The 15,036-nt window shown below is 56.0% G+C and overlaps 1 protein-coding gene across 1 annotated transcript; it reads right to left on the reverse strand.

The window, feature by feature from the left end:
- Positions 1 to 1,226: 1,226 nt before the first annotated feature.
- Positions 1,227 to 13,739, reverse strand: FBRS (fibrosin). Its single transcript, XM_032460448.1, has 18 exons — positions 12,167 to 13,739; positions 11,698 to 11,877; positions 10,900 to 10,935; positions 10,750 to 10,779; positions 9,618 to 9,666; positions 9,227 to 9,527; positions 7,549 to 7,850; positions 7,137 to 7,342; positions 6,977 to 7,021; positions 6,672 to 6,767; positions 6,367 to 6,435; positions 5,554 to 5,583; positions 5,104 to 5,175; positions 4,672 to 4,792; positions 4,486 to 4,566; positions 3,457 to 3,540; positions 3,104 to 3,311; positions 1,227 to 3,004 (listed from the first exon to the last, which is right to left on the reverse strand). The coding sequence occupies exons 1-18, from the start codon at positions 12,620 to 12,622 to the stop codon at positions 2,434 to 2,436; spliced, it is 2,937 nt and encodes a 978-aa protein (XP_032316339.1). The 5' UTR covers positions 12,623 to 13,739; the 3' UTR covers positions 1,227 to 2,433.
- Positions 13,740 to 15,036: the final 1,297 nt, after the last annotated feature.

A 15,036-nucleotide genomic window follows, 5' to 3' on the forward strand; every position in this document is an offset into this window, starting at 1 on the left:
TAGGGACCAGGGAAGTACCCCAAATAGTATCAATGGCCCATTCCTAAACGACAGAGTGGAGGGGACTGTGGCAATCTGGGGACATCATGCCCCATCTCAAGGGACAGTCATAGGGAAAGCAGGTAAAGTGTCAACAGGTTTTTGGATTTTTCAAGAGAAGCTGAAAATAAGGACTGCCATGTGAAATCTTATCTGCAAGCCATGTTTCTCCCGATCAACTTGACTTCTGTCGGAGCAAGCTAAGCTTGAGTCTCCCCTAGAAGTCTTGGGTAGTGTGGCGGCAGCAGACAACATTGGCTGCATCCTTCCTAAGGTGATGGGTACACTTGGAACAAGTCAATTCTGCGGGGCTCAGGTGGGAGCCAGCCTCTCTAGCTGTTTAGTAGTCACTTGCCTTTTAATGATGATTTCAAAAGATGATATTAAGTATAAAAACATAGTTGTAAATAAAATAGTCCATTTCACAGGATCCCACTTTATGCATAGTATTTTAAGCATATAGTTAGAAAAATAACTGGAAGAATATACCCAACAGTTAACAGTGGCTACCTCTGAGGAAAGAGATTATGAGGCGCTTTTCCTTTGAACTATGTATTTCTGTGTGTTTCAACTGTTTTATAATGACCACGTATAAAAGAAAACCCAATACAGATTTTTTAAAGATTATCTTTTCTAACCTAACTATGTGCAGGTAAATACAAATACCTAACAGCTGACAGTGGTTACCTCGGGAAGGGTATGGGGCTTGGGTGTGTTGACAAGCGAACAGGAAATTTAGTTCTGCTACCCATCTTTCTGTATTGCTTGAACCTTATATACAGTCAACCCTCGGTACCTGTGGGTATTGGTTCCAAGACCTGCTGCCCACAGTTGGCCCTCCATATCCAAGGTCCTGCATCCACGGATTCAACCAACTGTGGACTGTGTGGTACTGCATGCACTATTCATTGAAAAAAAAATCCACGTATAGGTGGACCTGTGCAGTTCAAACCTGTGTTCAAGGGCCAACTGTAGTTATGTATTCCTGGGCTGTAGAAAAACGTGAAAAACATCAGTGCCTCACACTCTAATCCATCCATCTGGAGGTAGAACAAATTTTCAAGGCAGAAGGGAGGGGAAAATCTTCATCAGGACCTGGACAGTACTGTCCTCATCCCTCCCTGACCCCAGGACCCAGCCCAATCCCCTCAGGTGACCCATACACACTCAAAGAGGAGCCAAGGGGCCTCATTGTAACACTCGTTTTTATATAAATATCCGCAAGTCATGTTACAGAATAAGCCCCACCGGGGAAAAAAAGTCAACGTTATGTTCTTGTTAAACTGACCCCTGCCTTCTAGGGTGGGCCCCAGCCTGGGGGCACCTGCTGCTTTGGGAAGGCTGGGGCTGCTGCCAAGAGGCTGCTGAAGAAGCTGCCTATGTGGCCCACCCCTGGGCCCACCCCCTTCTTTGGTGTGTGGTACATGGTGACCTTCTCCGGTCCCCCCTTAGCCTGGGGCAGGGTTCCAGGGAACAGGCTTCTGGAGAGCAGGGCCCAGGAGTCCTGGGGGGCACTTGGAAATAGAGAGGGGGAACCAAGCCACTAAGTGGTGGAGACTGAAGCTTAGAGGTTGAGCCTTGAGGGATGGGGGCACACAGAGGTAACAGGAACAGGTGGGGGGAACCTGGGCTGTCAGCCAAGCAGGAAGCATTTGCACTTCTTTCTAGCCTAGGTACCCAGGACCCTTCCCCTGTTGGTCCACCTCCTGCTGGATCCCATATTCCCAGGGGTTAGCCCTGGGTTCCTACCTGTTCCCTCCCAGCTCTTCCCCCTGCAATCCCCCCTCCCCCCACAGAGAGGCCAGAGGCTAGGAACACAGCACCAGTCTGAGGATTTAATTAACCAGGAAGGGGGGATTATTGGGAGGGGCACCCCTGTAAAAATGTACAAAAGGTCTGGGGGCTATGTGGAAGGGGAGATAAATATGTACATGGAACCCCCCTTCCTTTAGCCCCTCCTCCCCCAGCCCTGAGGGGGCATGAGGACTTGGGTGGTAGGTGAAGGGGAGGGGGGGCACTTTGGCCTCTGGCTTAGTGAGCCCTTGGGGAAGCAGGCCAAGGGCCTAGGGACCCTCAGAAGGGGCGATGGTGCACCTCAGGAGATCACCAGCTATGACCTCTGAAACGACCCCCACTCTCGTGTACACACACACACTCACACGCATACTCACACACCTCTCTAGAGGCTTGTGACCTCAGCCCTCCCAGGACCCCAAGGTCCAACTGATGCTTGATCTTGTGGGGGTTGGGGCTTCTGCTCCCAGGTTCCATGACCTCAGAGGTGGCTGGTGAGGTCATGACCTCTGCCCTTCAGCCCTGGCTTGAAACCTCAGCCCTAGGACCTTGTCAAAAGAAAAGGGGGGATGGAGCTTTGCCCCTGCCCCTCCACTTCCCTCACCTGTCGGCCCGGGCTGGGCCAGGGGCCCGAGGTGGGGAACTAGGCCGGGGGGCGGGCACAAGTGGAGGCGGTGCCCCCAGAAGGGCTCCTGGGGGAGTCTTGCTGAGAAGGTGAGGGGTTCCCGGGGCCGCGGTCGGCGGTGGCGGAGGAGCCAAGCGGCTGTAGAGCAGGGGATGGGCAGGCTCCAGACCGTAGAGGCGGGCAGCGGCCACGGCCCCTGGTCCAGTCAGCTCCTCACCCGCCTCATAGAAGCGGGGTGGTCTAGCAAGGCGAGGGGGCCCTGCCAACCAGGTTGGCTCCAGGAAGCCAGCACAGCGCTCCGGAGGACTAGGGCCCAGAAACGGGGGTGGCCGAGGCCTCTCGAACAGCAGGTGAAGACCTTGAGGCCCGGTGGTGGCGGCGGCAGCGGCGGCGGCGGCGGCAGCGGCAGCGGCGGCGGCAGCCTCTTCCTTCCGCTCTTCCTTCACCCGCACGGACTCCTTGGCTGGCCTGGCCCCTTCCTCGCCAGCCCGGGCCTTGGGAGTAGCTGGAGAAACTCGGAGCTGGGGCCGTGAGAAGGGAAGGTCCCTGGGGGCAGGCATGGGAGGAGAATGAAGGTCAGACCCAGGCAAAGGGGAGGGCAGAGCGTAGGCGGGTGGGGGAGTGGGGAGTAGTGGGGAGGCACACCTGTCTTTCTCCTCCTTAGTGACAGAGGGCTCCCTCCGCTCCACAGGCCGCTCCTTGTCTGAGCCTGGTGTCCGGGCCGCCTCAGGGGGCCGGACCCAGGCAGGAAAGGCCAGAGGACTGCGGTGCAGGCGGCCCCATGGGTCTGGGGGGGAGGCGAAGGCTGGTGGGGCCCCTGGGCTTTCTTTCTGGGCAAAGACGGCGCCGGAGTCTAGACAGAGGACAAAGTAGAGGGTAACCGGAGCCAGGAGTGGGAGGTCCCACACAGGCACCCTCCCAGCCCTGTGCCTGAGCATAGGAGCCCATGGCCACAGCCCCGGCCCACCCCACCCCACCCCACCCCACCCAGCACTCACTGAATGTGGGGCTGCCCAGGCCTCCAAATGCCCCGTTGGAGAGGGCAGCCAAGGAGGCGAAGCTTGTGGGACGCCCAAAGGGATCTGTGAGAGAGAAGGGGGATGGTCAGAGCATTGGGTGGCCAGCGCTGGGCAGGCATCAAGAACCAGCAGGGAAGAAGCTGATCAGCAAGCAGACCCCAGAGCCCTCTGCCGCTTGGTTTTAACAACCAGGTGCTGAGCACTGCCCTGAACCAGGCAAGGCATGGAGCTTTAACAGGCAACGTGTTTAACCTCACAAGCTTCGTAAGGCAAACAAGATATTTCCCACTTAAAGATGATGAAACAGGTTCAGAGAGGTGAAGTGACTTGCCAGTGGTCATCTAGCCAGTGAGTGGTACCCCCAGTCCAGGGCCTGTCTCCAGAGGTCAGGCTCCTACCTCACACTTCCTGACACCAGCCACCCAGACCAGCTCGACTGCAAGCCACTCACCTGAAGACCTGCGCTGGCTTCCTCCCACCTGTCATGCAGGGCCATTCCCAATCTGACTCTAACTTCATGCATATGTCACAGAGCCAGTCAGAACACCTAACCTAGCCCATAAGGGAACCTCACAATGTCCTCTTCTAGAAACACCTTTCCCTATGCCAGCAGGCTCAATTCTTCCTCATTCATTCAAACCCAGAATAAATCCCCCCAAGACCTGCTGAGACTGCTAGGAGCCAGTGACCATGCTCTCCGCTGGGCCTGCACAGACCTCCTCCCCTGCCTCCCCGAGGTGGCACACTACCCCCTACCACTGGCTATTTCAGAGACAGTGACTGAGCTGGCAGGGACTGGCAATCACTCTGCCCTTCCCTACCCATTTTACATATGATGAGATCAAGGCTCAGAGGGGGCAGAGTACCTTAACCCAAGATCACAAAGCAAGTGAAACCAGGTCTATTCCCCATTCTAGCTGCCTCTCATGTCTAATTTCTATCCCAGCTTGAGACCTCCTAGAAGTCTGGGACAAGGCTTAGGTTGCCCAACATGCCCTTGGCTCTTACCAATGTGGGTGCTGGGGCTCAGAAAGGGTCCGTGGGCCCCGGGAGCTGCCGTGAAAGGGTTGGCTGCAGCATGGACGGCACCTGGGGCAGAGAGGTGGGAGATTCTGTTGAGGCTGAGTGGGCGCAAGGTGGGCCTCGGGCTATAGATGGGGAAACTTAGGCCCGGAGAGGGCTGGCCAGACTCACCAGTCGCAGTGAAGAGGGAGGCGGCCGGGTGGGAGAGCTCCTGCCCAGGGGGCAGGGCCCCATAGGGCCCCGGAAGGCAGGGCAGGAGGTCGTTCCGAAAGTCAAGCTTGTGGGAGTCGCCCTGCATGGGACAGGGAGAGGGGCAGTGAATGAGGAGCCAGGTGTGGTCCCGTTCTTGCTCTTCCATCCCGAGTCCCCCTCCGAGGGCTGGCTGGTGCCAAGATGGGGCTTGGGTGGGCCTCTGCCTCTCTCAGAGTATTCTCTGACCAGCCCCCCTAGTTAGCCAGAGAACCTAGTGCTAACTGTGGAGTTGCTCAGGCAGTGACCGGGGACAGGAGGGGATGTTTCTGGCCAAGATTCTGCCAAGCTCTGTGTAGGCAGATGCCCAGAGCTCAGGCAGGCCCACTCTCCCCAGCCCTCCGGCCCCAGTACCTTCATCTTTTCCTGGTGTCTCAGGATCATGTAAGCCACGCGCACGTGCATGGCACACCACTTCCCTGGTTTCTGCCGCCCCAGAAGTATGACCAAAGGGAAAGGGAAGGAAAGAACGTTCACTCATCACCCACTCCAGACCTGGCCCTTGGCCCAGCCTTGCCACACAACATCCCCACTCATCACCTCTACAAATGAGGGATGACTAGGTTCATTTCACAGCCTAGGAAACTGAGGCTCAGAGAGATAAACTGTCTTGCCCAAGGTCCCATGGCCAGCTGTCTCTGAACCCAGGTCTGCAGCTTGCAAGCCTGTCGCTTCCTGCTGTTCCACATCTGGCTGCCTCCACATCCTGGGCTTCTTGCTCACTCCCAGGAAAGACCCCCCTCAGCCAGATACCCTGACACCAGCCCCCAGCCTCATGCAGCCTGAGGTCCTCACCAAACTCACCCTCAAAGGTGGCCGGAAATGGTCAGGGATCTGGGAATGGCAAAGCAGAGATTGGCAGCAGTTCAGACCTGTTTACTGACCTGGGCACCTCTCTACAGGCCCCATTTCCCCCTAAACACCTCCCTGAGATCTCGTGTGGCTCCCTCCAACCTTTCCTGCTTGTGTCAAGACTCCTTTCCCTGCCTCTGCCACTCCCCTCGAGCACCAAGTTTCTGAACCTGGCCGGCCCCAAGGAGATGCCCTGCTTGGAAGGCTGCGGAGTGGGTTATTGGGCAGGCAGGACAGGTTTCTAGACCAGAAAAGCTTCCAATTAACAGCTTTCTGTAATGAGAGTCTGCTCAAAATTCCTTTAGAAAAAAGCCTTGACTGTTGCTAAAAGAGGCTGGAAGATCTCTGGTCTAGTCTCTTCTTTAAGAAACACATTCTGTGCTTTTCACGATGTTCCCAGAGCCCTGGGCTGTAAGCCCTGCTCCCCATGCCACTTCACAAAGGGGCAGCTTATCTTTTCATTGTTTTATGGACAGGACTTCCTGGTATGATGTCATATGAAAAACAGGGTTCTGTGACTTAAAAAATTCGAAAACCCCTACAAAAGCCACTGTCCTATTAGTCTTATTTCTGGGGCAACTTCAAGAAATTCCTATTCCTCATGCCTGGGAAATCTTGTCTTTTACAGAGATTCCCTCTCCTCAGATTCTCAGGGATGCCCCAATCACACGCTGAAGGGAAGGATCAGTGGTTCATTCTGAAGTCAGCCCTGCTCTCCCTCAACAGATCTTCCAGCTCCCCAAGGACCTGCCTTGCCCCCCTCACCTGTGTCCCCTTTTGGGGAAGCCCGCTTGGCACTGGCCCCAGTCGTGGTGGCAGCTCGGGGTTCGTGCTCTGGGAAAGGGGAGCGAGGGATCAGTCAGGAGAGCTGGCACCAGGCATAAAAGGGGTCTAGAACCAAGATGGGGGCTGGGACAGGGAGGGAGCATGGCTTTGGAGAAACCTGGGTCCACAAAGGGAGAAGCAGGACGATGGGCATGGTTTTGGGGTACGGGAAGGTAAATGGATCCAGGGGTGTCTGGGTTTGTAGGGGGTGGGAGGTGGTGGTGGTGTCTGGATTGGGAGCTCACCTTGGGCTGGAAGGCCCCCTGCAGGGAGCCAAAGGAGACAGCCGGCGGGAGGCCCGGAGGTAGGCCGGGCACTGCGGGAGGGAAGGCCGTGTACGGCTGTGGAGAGAAGGGGACTAGTCCAAGCTGGGGGTGGAGGTGCAGCCCACGTCTGGTCTGCCCATCAGTCCTCTGGCCTCCACCCTAAAACCCCCCAGGGACCTCTCCCAGGCTCAAGGGTCTTGCTTTGAAGCTGAAAACTGGACCCCAACAGCCAGGGCCACACACACTGACACAGCCATGCCCACACACCACACACACACACTCACATTATGCCGGAAAAGGCCTTCCATCTTTCCTGGGTATTTCTCAAACTAGGGAAGAGAAGGGAAGAGTAAGCTGCCAGCCAGGAATCCAGGGCCTTCCCCTGGAAGCCATACCCTCCCCCCAGGTTTCTGAGTCTCATCACCAGCCCAATGAGCAGCTCACCATGTGGGGGCCATGGGGTGGCAGCAGGCCCGGGGGATAAGGGGTGAAGTGCTGGTGGGTGTGCTGGTGGGTGTGCTGGTGCTGGTGGTTGTGCTGGTGGAACTGGAAGGCCAGGGGCCGGGCCGAGCCCCCTGCCCCCACCACCTCGGGGCCACCCGGGGCATTCAGGTAGCGAGAATTCAGGTCCTGGCCGATCAGGTCCTGCTCTGTGGGAGGGGAGGGGGAGAAGGCTTTAATATCTGTCGCCACCATGTCAGCCTCCTTGGGCCCAGGTGACTGGCCTTCCCTTCTGGCCTTGAGCCACTCCCTCCTCAAGCCCTGCTGTCTGCTAAGGTCCAGATGCCCCAAAGCCAACTGGGCCCAAGCCCGGGGCCATGGCCCCCCACCCCCCCGGCCAGGACCCCAAACTCACCAGAAAGGGCGTTAGCGGCTGAGGCCCCAGGGTGCCCTGGCACCTGCAGCAGGGGTGGGGGTGGGGGCAGGGTGGGGCCAGGGGAGAACAAGGAGGGGTGGTGGGGTGGTGGGGGGGGCCGCAGCCCGGGGTGGGGGAAGCTGTGGGTGGATAAAGGCAGGGGCAGTGAGGGCGTCGGGGGCCGGTGGGTGAGCTGCGCGGACGAGGAGGAGGCAGATGAGGAGGAAGAGGACGAAGAGGATGATGAGGGGGGAGGCTGAGCCACGGGAGGGGCCGGGGCCTTGGGGGGCGGCCGTGAAGAGCTGGGGAGAGAAGTGGGGAGATGAGTGAGGGGTTGGGAGGTGCCAGCTCTGACGGGAGGGGGTCAGAAGCCTGGGCGATACCTTGACCCTGGTTCTCCAACTAGAAGGTGGTAGAACCCAGCACCCAGAACCCCCACCCCCACCCAGGGAACCCATCCTCAGACTGAGGTACCTCCCACACCCAACAACCCCCTCTTTCCCTCTCTAGGTCTCTTCTTCCACACAGCTGCCTCTGACGCCTCTGGCCACGTGACTCCCTTTTCTGACTCAACCACAGCACAAAACATATCATTCACTTTGACGCTTAATTACAAGAGGCCACCTGGGTTCCCACCCTAAGACAGTGGAAGCAGCACCGCACTGGCCTGGCTTAGGAGTCAGGAGACCTGAATTCTAGGCCCATCTTGCCATTAACATCCTGGGTGACCTTGAGCAAGTCACTGCCCCTCTCTGAGCCTTAGTTTTCTCGATAATAAGAAAAAGAATGATAATGATGATGACAATAATAAAAATAGCATCAGTAATCATATTATCAATAATTCTTACCCTTTACCAGCACTTACTGTAAACCAAGTGCTGTCACCTGCTTTGTATGCTAATCCAAGTCTCCAACATTTCACATCACCCTCCCAACTGCTGCCGCATCCATGGAACCCCCTGTACCATTTACTTCTTTCTTTCACGTAACTCAGTTTCTTTCTTTTTTACTTAGTCTCACTCAAGCAGTGACAAGTGAAATCAAGGGGTTGAGGTACTACTCTTATATTTCTAAAGCACATCAAAGCTAAAAAAATTTCACTCACACATCTGAAATTCTTTCACGTACCACTAACGAAGAACGTACACACTTTGGGAAACACTGCATTAACTTGTAATTAATCCTCGCAACAACTTTACGATAAACATACTATTATTATTACTTCGTTTTACAGAAAGAAGAAATTGAAGAAATTGAGGCTCAGAGAAGTTAGGTGACTTGTCAAAAATCACATAGCCATTAAGTGGCAGAGCAAGAATTTGAATCTAGGTCTGACTGACACCAAAGCCAGCACCCTTAATCATCATGTCAGCATTTCCCAAAGTATGTTCCACTGTTCCTAGCAGATATCCCTTGCCAAAATGTCTTACCAGCAAATAAAATTGGGAAACGGCACAAACTGGATTCCCCTGCATGTGAATGTATAAAGGGTTCTGATAAGTCCTATCATGATCTCTTTAATTTGTTTCACCCAGTGTCTCTCATGCTCTTCAGTCTCGGAATCCTTTTTCAAGTCACATCCCACAGGTACCATCCCATGTCCCAGCCACAGAATGCAGGGGTTGGCACCAAAATGACCAGGCCTTTCCAGACCAGGCCAAACCCCTGGCCCACTCACCTGCCAGTGCTGAGGTCCAGGCTGCTGCCATAGGGGGAAGTGCGGAGGCCAAAAGGCGAGACCCGAAGCTGCAGCTGGGGCTGGGGTGGGGGTGGCAGACTGGGGGCGGCCGGCAGGGGTGCAGGGGGTGAGACAGGAGGCCGAGGGGCCGGTGGAGGCGGTGGTTCCTTCGGGGGGAAAGGCACTAGCAGCGGGTCGGGCCCTGGGGGCTGTTCCTGGCTCCGCTCCAGGCCCGACACTTTAGGGACTACGGAGAGTTTTGCTTCACAGTTCCCATTGAAGGCGCCGTGGGGGCCCGAGGCTGTGAGGGCAGGACGCAGACATGTTCAGTTGTGGCCCATGCTCCCCCAATTTCCCTCCCTTGTCTCCAACCCCAGCCCTTGGGACCAACCTTTGCTGGTTGAGACAGTAAAGGATGGGTCGAGGTCATCATCGGAGACCTGGGGAAGAAGGACACGAGTGGGGTCAGGTTCCAGTTAGGTCAGGCCCTCACTTAAGGCCAACAGCCTCTGGAATCTGCTAGGAACTGGTAGTGGTGACAAGTCTACTCCATCAGCTGAGCTGAAATCCACCAAAGATTGTGGGCTCTAAGGGGCCTATGCTGGGGGAAAAGGGTGAAGCAGCTGAGCCTGAGAATCTGATAGGCCAGGAAGACTGAACTGAGGCAGCACTGAAATAGCAGAGAAAATAGCCGGCAAATCAAAGCAAAAATCACTAACTGCTGGCCCATACGCCTGCCTGGCTTATAGATTTGTTTGGTCCATAAGCGTTAGCAAAATTTTTAAACTACTTGCTGATATTTAGAAATCCAGAGATTCCTCGCAAAAACTCAGACTTGCAGGCCTCTGTTTCCACACAGCAACAATTAGCCAGAACTGGATAGTGGCTGCCCCCTTCAGATGGACAAATATTATCTGGTTCACCAGAGTCCGTGTCCAGCCGATTTTTAAAACGAAAACAAGACACACATCAGGAAGTATAAATTTAGTTAGTTACAGGGATAGACCACCAACTGCTAGGACACACTGTTTTAAAACAAGCACATTAGCCCTAACCATAAACCGAAATACACTTTCACAGGATATGTTCTTACACTGACTACAATAGTTTAGTGTCCTCACTGCCATGACCATGGTCTCTGCTCAGACTCTAATCTACAAGAGCAGACTAATGGCCAGCAGGAAGGACCAGCAGGGTTCCACAGCCACCCTGGGATGCCTGGCATCTCCAAGGACTTTGGAAAGGATGGCACAGCAAGGACTGGGCCTTCTATTCTTTGTCAGCTGGCTTCAGTGGCAGAGCAAGAATTTGAATCTAGGTCTGACTGACACCAAAGCCTTTTCAATAAAAGTCATTTACCTTTTCAATCCCCCAGCTTCCTCCCCAAGTCTAATCCTGGCTCAACCTAACCCATGTTCCCCACTCAAGGAGAGGCTCTGTTTGCTGCACAAGGAGACCATTAAACTGCAGTTCATTTTACAAGTTGTAATAATGCCCACCCAACAAGTTCAAGCCCCACTCACCCTCTCGTCCAGATCGCTTTCTGCATCACACTGGGGAGAAGGAAAGATAAAGGTGTCACAAGAGGGAACAGGAGTGGGGCTCAAGGTCGAGAGGGGACTTTCAGACAGGGAGTGAGAGGGGAGGGGCCAGTACAGGTGGAGAGCACTTACTATGTATCCAGCTTCCAGAGAATGACGGGAGGAGGCCTGAGAAAGACCAGAGTCCAGAGGTAAGGGAGACTGACTGGCGAGGCCTTTGGATAAAGTCTAAACTCCCTGGCAAGGCACTCAAGGTCCCTCATGACCCACTGTCAGTCTCTTTCTAGCTGCTTCTCTGGCTATTGCCCACCCTCTGCTCCCAATGCTCTGGTCATTTTCCAAATATGTCAGATTCTCACATCTCTGTGCTTTTGCCCAAAACAACTTTGCCCTGTTTCTCCTCTTAGCAAGCTTATGACTATCCTTTAAGGCCTGACTAAGACATCCCAGGGGGCTTTCCCTAACCACAACCCTCCTCCCATCCCCCAGGCAGAATGAGTGGCTTCCTCATGTGGGTTTCTGCAGCATCTCTCCCAGATCTCTGCCTTCTGTTCCTTCTCAGGTTTTGGTCTAGGTATTTGCTCACAGATTGTTTCTTTCCTGCTAGACTGACACTGCCTTGAGGAAGAGGGCTGAGACCATATCCAATTCACTTCTGATTCAACTAAGTCCCTTTGATACATCTCTGAATTATCAACATGTTTGAGGTAGACTCAGGGTCAACCAAAAGAAGGCAAGTCTGACTATGGACACGTCTTTGTCAGATCTGGATGGGGGAGTGAAACCTCAAATTTGCTCTGCCTTTCTCTTTGCCCTTAGAGACTGGGGTCACTGTTTATGATGAGTACTGGCATTGCTGATGGATAATGGGTCTAGGTGAAGGACATCCTGCTCAGAGTTTTAAAGGACAGGTATCTGGGACAAGCTCACCTCTTTCCTTCTCCGTTTATTGGGCCACTTTCGGGCACGATCCCCAGAGGGCCGGCCAGGCTCTCGATCAGAGCTGTCCCCTGGCTCCCCAGTGGCCCCACTGGAGCCCCCCCTCTTCCGCTTCCCAGAATGCTTCAGCCGATGCTCCAGTCGCTCTGGGGGCTGAAGAGACGCATCCTTCTGTGGAGGAGGAGGTGGGACTAAAGCAGATGGAGAAAGGAAAACTCCCGACCTCTCTAGGGGTGACCAGGCTACCAAAGTGGCTCTCAGGCCAGGTAACCTGGTTGGTCCCTGGAGACTAGCTCTACCTCCTCCCACCCCAGGGTGGGGCAGAGGCCTGGCCAGAGGAGCCGGTTGCTCTGGTTTGGGGTGCCAGCATTCCCCCCTCAACTCCACCCACTCCAGGCATCGTATCCTTCTCTCTGGCCCTCTGAAGCCCCCAAAGATTCCCAGCCCCATCAGGCCCCACCTGCAAGGCCTCGAGGCTGGCGAAGCTGGCGATGGCGAAGCCATCGATCAAGTCCTCCTCTTCTTCTTCCTCCTCCTCAGGCTCCTCCTCGGCCTCCCCATCGTCTGCGCCCCCCTCCTCCTCCTCCTCTTCTTCCTCCCCACGGCTCCCCGAGCCGGCAGGCCGCTTCCGAGCTCGGGGTCGAGGCGGCCGAGGCCTGGGACGCGGCCGCCGCCGTCTCGGGCCTCCGGGCCGCTCTCCAGACGAAGCTGACGACCAGGGCTTGGCGGGCGGCGGCGGCGACGACGACGACGAGGATCCGCGCGGGGCGGCCAACAGGGCCCGGGGCGCGTCGCCGCCGGGACCTCGGCGGCGCCGCTGCTCCCGGTCTCGGTCTCGGCGCGAGCACCGCCGCCGCCGCCGCTCCCCCTCAGCGGCCCAGCCGGGGCCGGGAGCCGCGGCCGCTGCCGTCTCCATGGCGACCGCCCTCAGCGCCGCATCCGGAGGCGGCGGGGCCCGAAGCGGCCTGTCCGCAGGCCCCGGGTCGCAGGCGCGGCGCTGACGGCTGCACAGGGACGAGAGGGCCACGGCTTCCTCTTTAAAGCAGGATCTGCTGGCCCCGAGCTTGCCCCAAGGCCAAGGCCCGGGGAGCCGGCGCCGCCCCCGGGGCGACAAGCCTGAGGGCCCCCCCTGTGGGGCCAGTGGGGCCGAGACGGCGAAAACGGGGCGGCCGTCCCTTTAAGGCAAGGCCTGCAAGTTGTCCGGCCCCTGGCCACTTTAAGACGACCCGACGGTGTCCGGCCGGCCTAGTTCGGTGGCCGCCCCCTGCCAGGGGTCGAGACAAGTCTCCCCGAGGAAGAGGAAGGGCCACCCCTTTAAAAGGGGCCGAAAGCTCGCCCCGAAACGCAGACCTCCCCTTTAAAAGTGCCTCAAGTCCTCCGGCTAAAAGAGGCCACCCCTTTAAGGAGTCCAGGGTTCTCCAAACAGCAGGCCGCCCCTTTAAGGGCTCGGGAGTTAGTTTCTAGTCCTCCACGAGTGGCCACTTCCCCTTTAAGCTGAATTTAAAGGACTTCTTGCGTGGGGGGAGAAGAGGCGGTGAGAATTCCCACTCGCTCCAATTCTCCCAACAGCACAGTTCTCAATTTGTCAGCGTCAGTTCAGCGGCTTCCCCTTTAAAGGCTGGCGTTGTAGTCCGCCGAGATCGGTAGCCACCCCTTTAAGGAGATTTAAAGGGGCCTCCTCCAGACCCAGCTCTTCCAGCCTCCGCCTCCGGTCGCCATGAAAGGCGCGAGGGGGGGGCGGGGCCGCGGGGGCCAGCCCTCCAAAGTCCCGGATGTGAGGCAACGGTGACGGGTAGAGCTTCTCTGTCTGCCGACATAAAAGTCTCTTCCTCCTTTCCTCCGTCTGTCTGACTTGCGCCTTAAGAGATCAGGAACGGCTGTTGAGCAGCTGAGGAGCTCCAGCGCATCCTCCTGTTGTCTCCTTTGGAGTCTTGGCCCTCTTCTCCGCCTGGACTTCCCTGCCCCTCCTCCCTCTTCCTCCTCAGCCTACGCCTCCTTCCTCTCTCTGTCTCCTCCCATTCTCCGCCCCATTCCCCTCACCCCTCTACAGGCTTAGTCGTTGATAGGTTGAGAAGTGTACGACAAGACGAAGGGCAGAGTCAAGCTCGCGGGAGTGAGTAATATGTAACCGCCCTCAAATCTTGGATTGGGTATACGTCAGACTAGCTCCACCCTTCAGCGAGTCTTCTGATTCGACTGGTTAGAAGTAGGTGCTAGGGGCGGTCCTCCAGGTGACTCCGCCTCTTCCTGCTCTTCGTTCATTGGTCCGTCTCCTGACGGCGTCAAGGCGAGGACCTGAATGTGGTGCGCGAGGCCTACTGGGCGGTTGGCCGCTGGGCGGCGCGCGGCCGCGGAAGGTGCCCGTCGATAGCCAGTTACGTCTCTCCCTTTCTGCCGCTTGGCTAAGCACAGGCCGCCTGCTTCTTGCGCACGCTCGTGGTGATACCCCCATCCGCCTGGCATCTCGTCGGAATACCCCGCGATGCGGGGTGACCCGAGCACGCGGAGTGCTTTGCGAGCGCCAGACCCGCGGGAAGAAAACCGCAACCCGTTATCTCTCCGTGCCATAGGAGGATTCTGGCCTGTGGTCTCCGCGAGCTAACAAGAAAAAAGCACCTTGCACTGTGTGCTGGGCATTTTGTCACATGTTAACTCGTTTGACAGTAGGAAGTCTTTTAGGAAGGTACTGTTATAAGCCTCATTTTACACAAGAGGAGGGAAATTGATGCACAGTTTCCTAACCAGGATTTAGACTCAAGAAGCTTAGCTCGAGACTGCTCTTGGCCGCTTCTCTAGTCTGCCTCTAGTTATGAAAGATGTAGAGTGCCGCTTCTGGCCTCTGGTTCCCTGGGGTTACCCTTTTAATGTGGACATCATACTGAGTCAACTTGCTTTCTTATGTATAACATGGGTATAATCCTCACAGGGCTGTGTGTAGGCCAAGTACCTGTGACAGGTTGTTGTAGGTGATTAATTACAGCTGATTGATTACTCTTAGCTTTCGAATCCAGCAGCAGGTTCCTGGCCTGCATGTTAAGAGGAACTCAAGGCCATCTTGAATAAGGCCTTAGTTCACTCTGGGACTTTGTCTCCTCCGGGATGTAAGTGAATTGAGAGAACCCTGACCAGGGTCTAGGATCACAGTATCTTCTGGAGCAGATTCAGAAGTATCCCTCCACACAGGAGAATTCTCAAATCAAGCAGGTATCTCCAATGACATTCCTCCACCCGCCTCCGTATTTCTAACCCTTAACATCTTTCCAGGTACCTCTCCAATTTCCCAGTCTTTGGGGACCAAATTACTGCCAATTAATTTCAAACTCAGAGATA

This window comes from Camelus ferus, chromosome 18, assembly GCF_009834535.1.
Source record: "Camelus ferus isolate YT-003-E chromosome 18, BCGSAC_Cfer_1.0, whole genome shotgun sequence".
Taxonomy (NCBI): domain Eukaryota; kingdom Metazoa; phylum Chordata; class Mammalia; order Artiodactyla; family Camelidae; genus Camelus; species Camelus ferus.

Coding starts and splice junctions, on each gene's coding strand:
- FBRS (XM_032460448.1), bottom strand. CDS start 12,622: ATGGAGACGGCAGCGGCCGCGGCTCCCGGCCCCGGCTGGGCCGCTGAG. Junction 5,176..5,553: donor ATTTCCGGCCACCTTTGAGG/GTGAGTTTGGTG, acceptor CTGGGGCGGCAG/AAACCAGGGAAGTGGTGTGC. Junction 3,005..3,103: donor ACTAAGGAGGAGAAAGACAG/GTGTGCCTCCCC, acceptor GCCTGCCCCCAG/GGACCTTCCCTTCTCACGGC.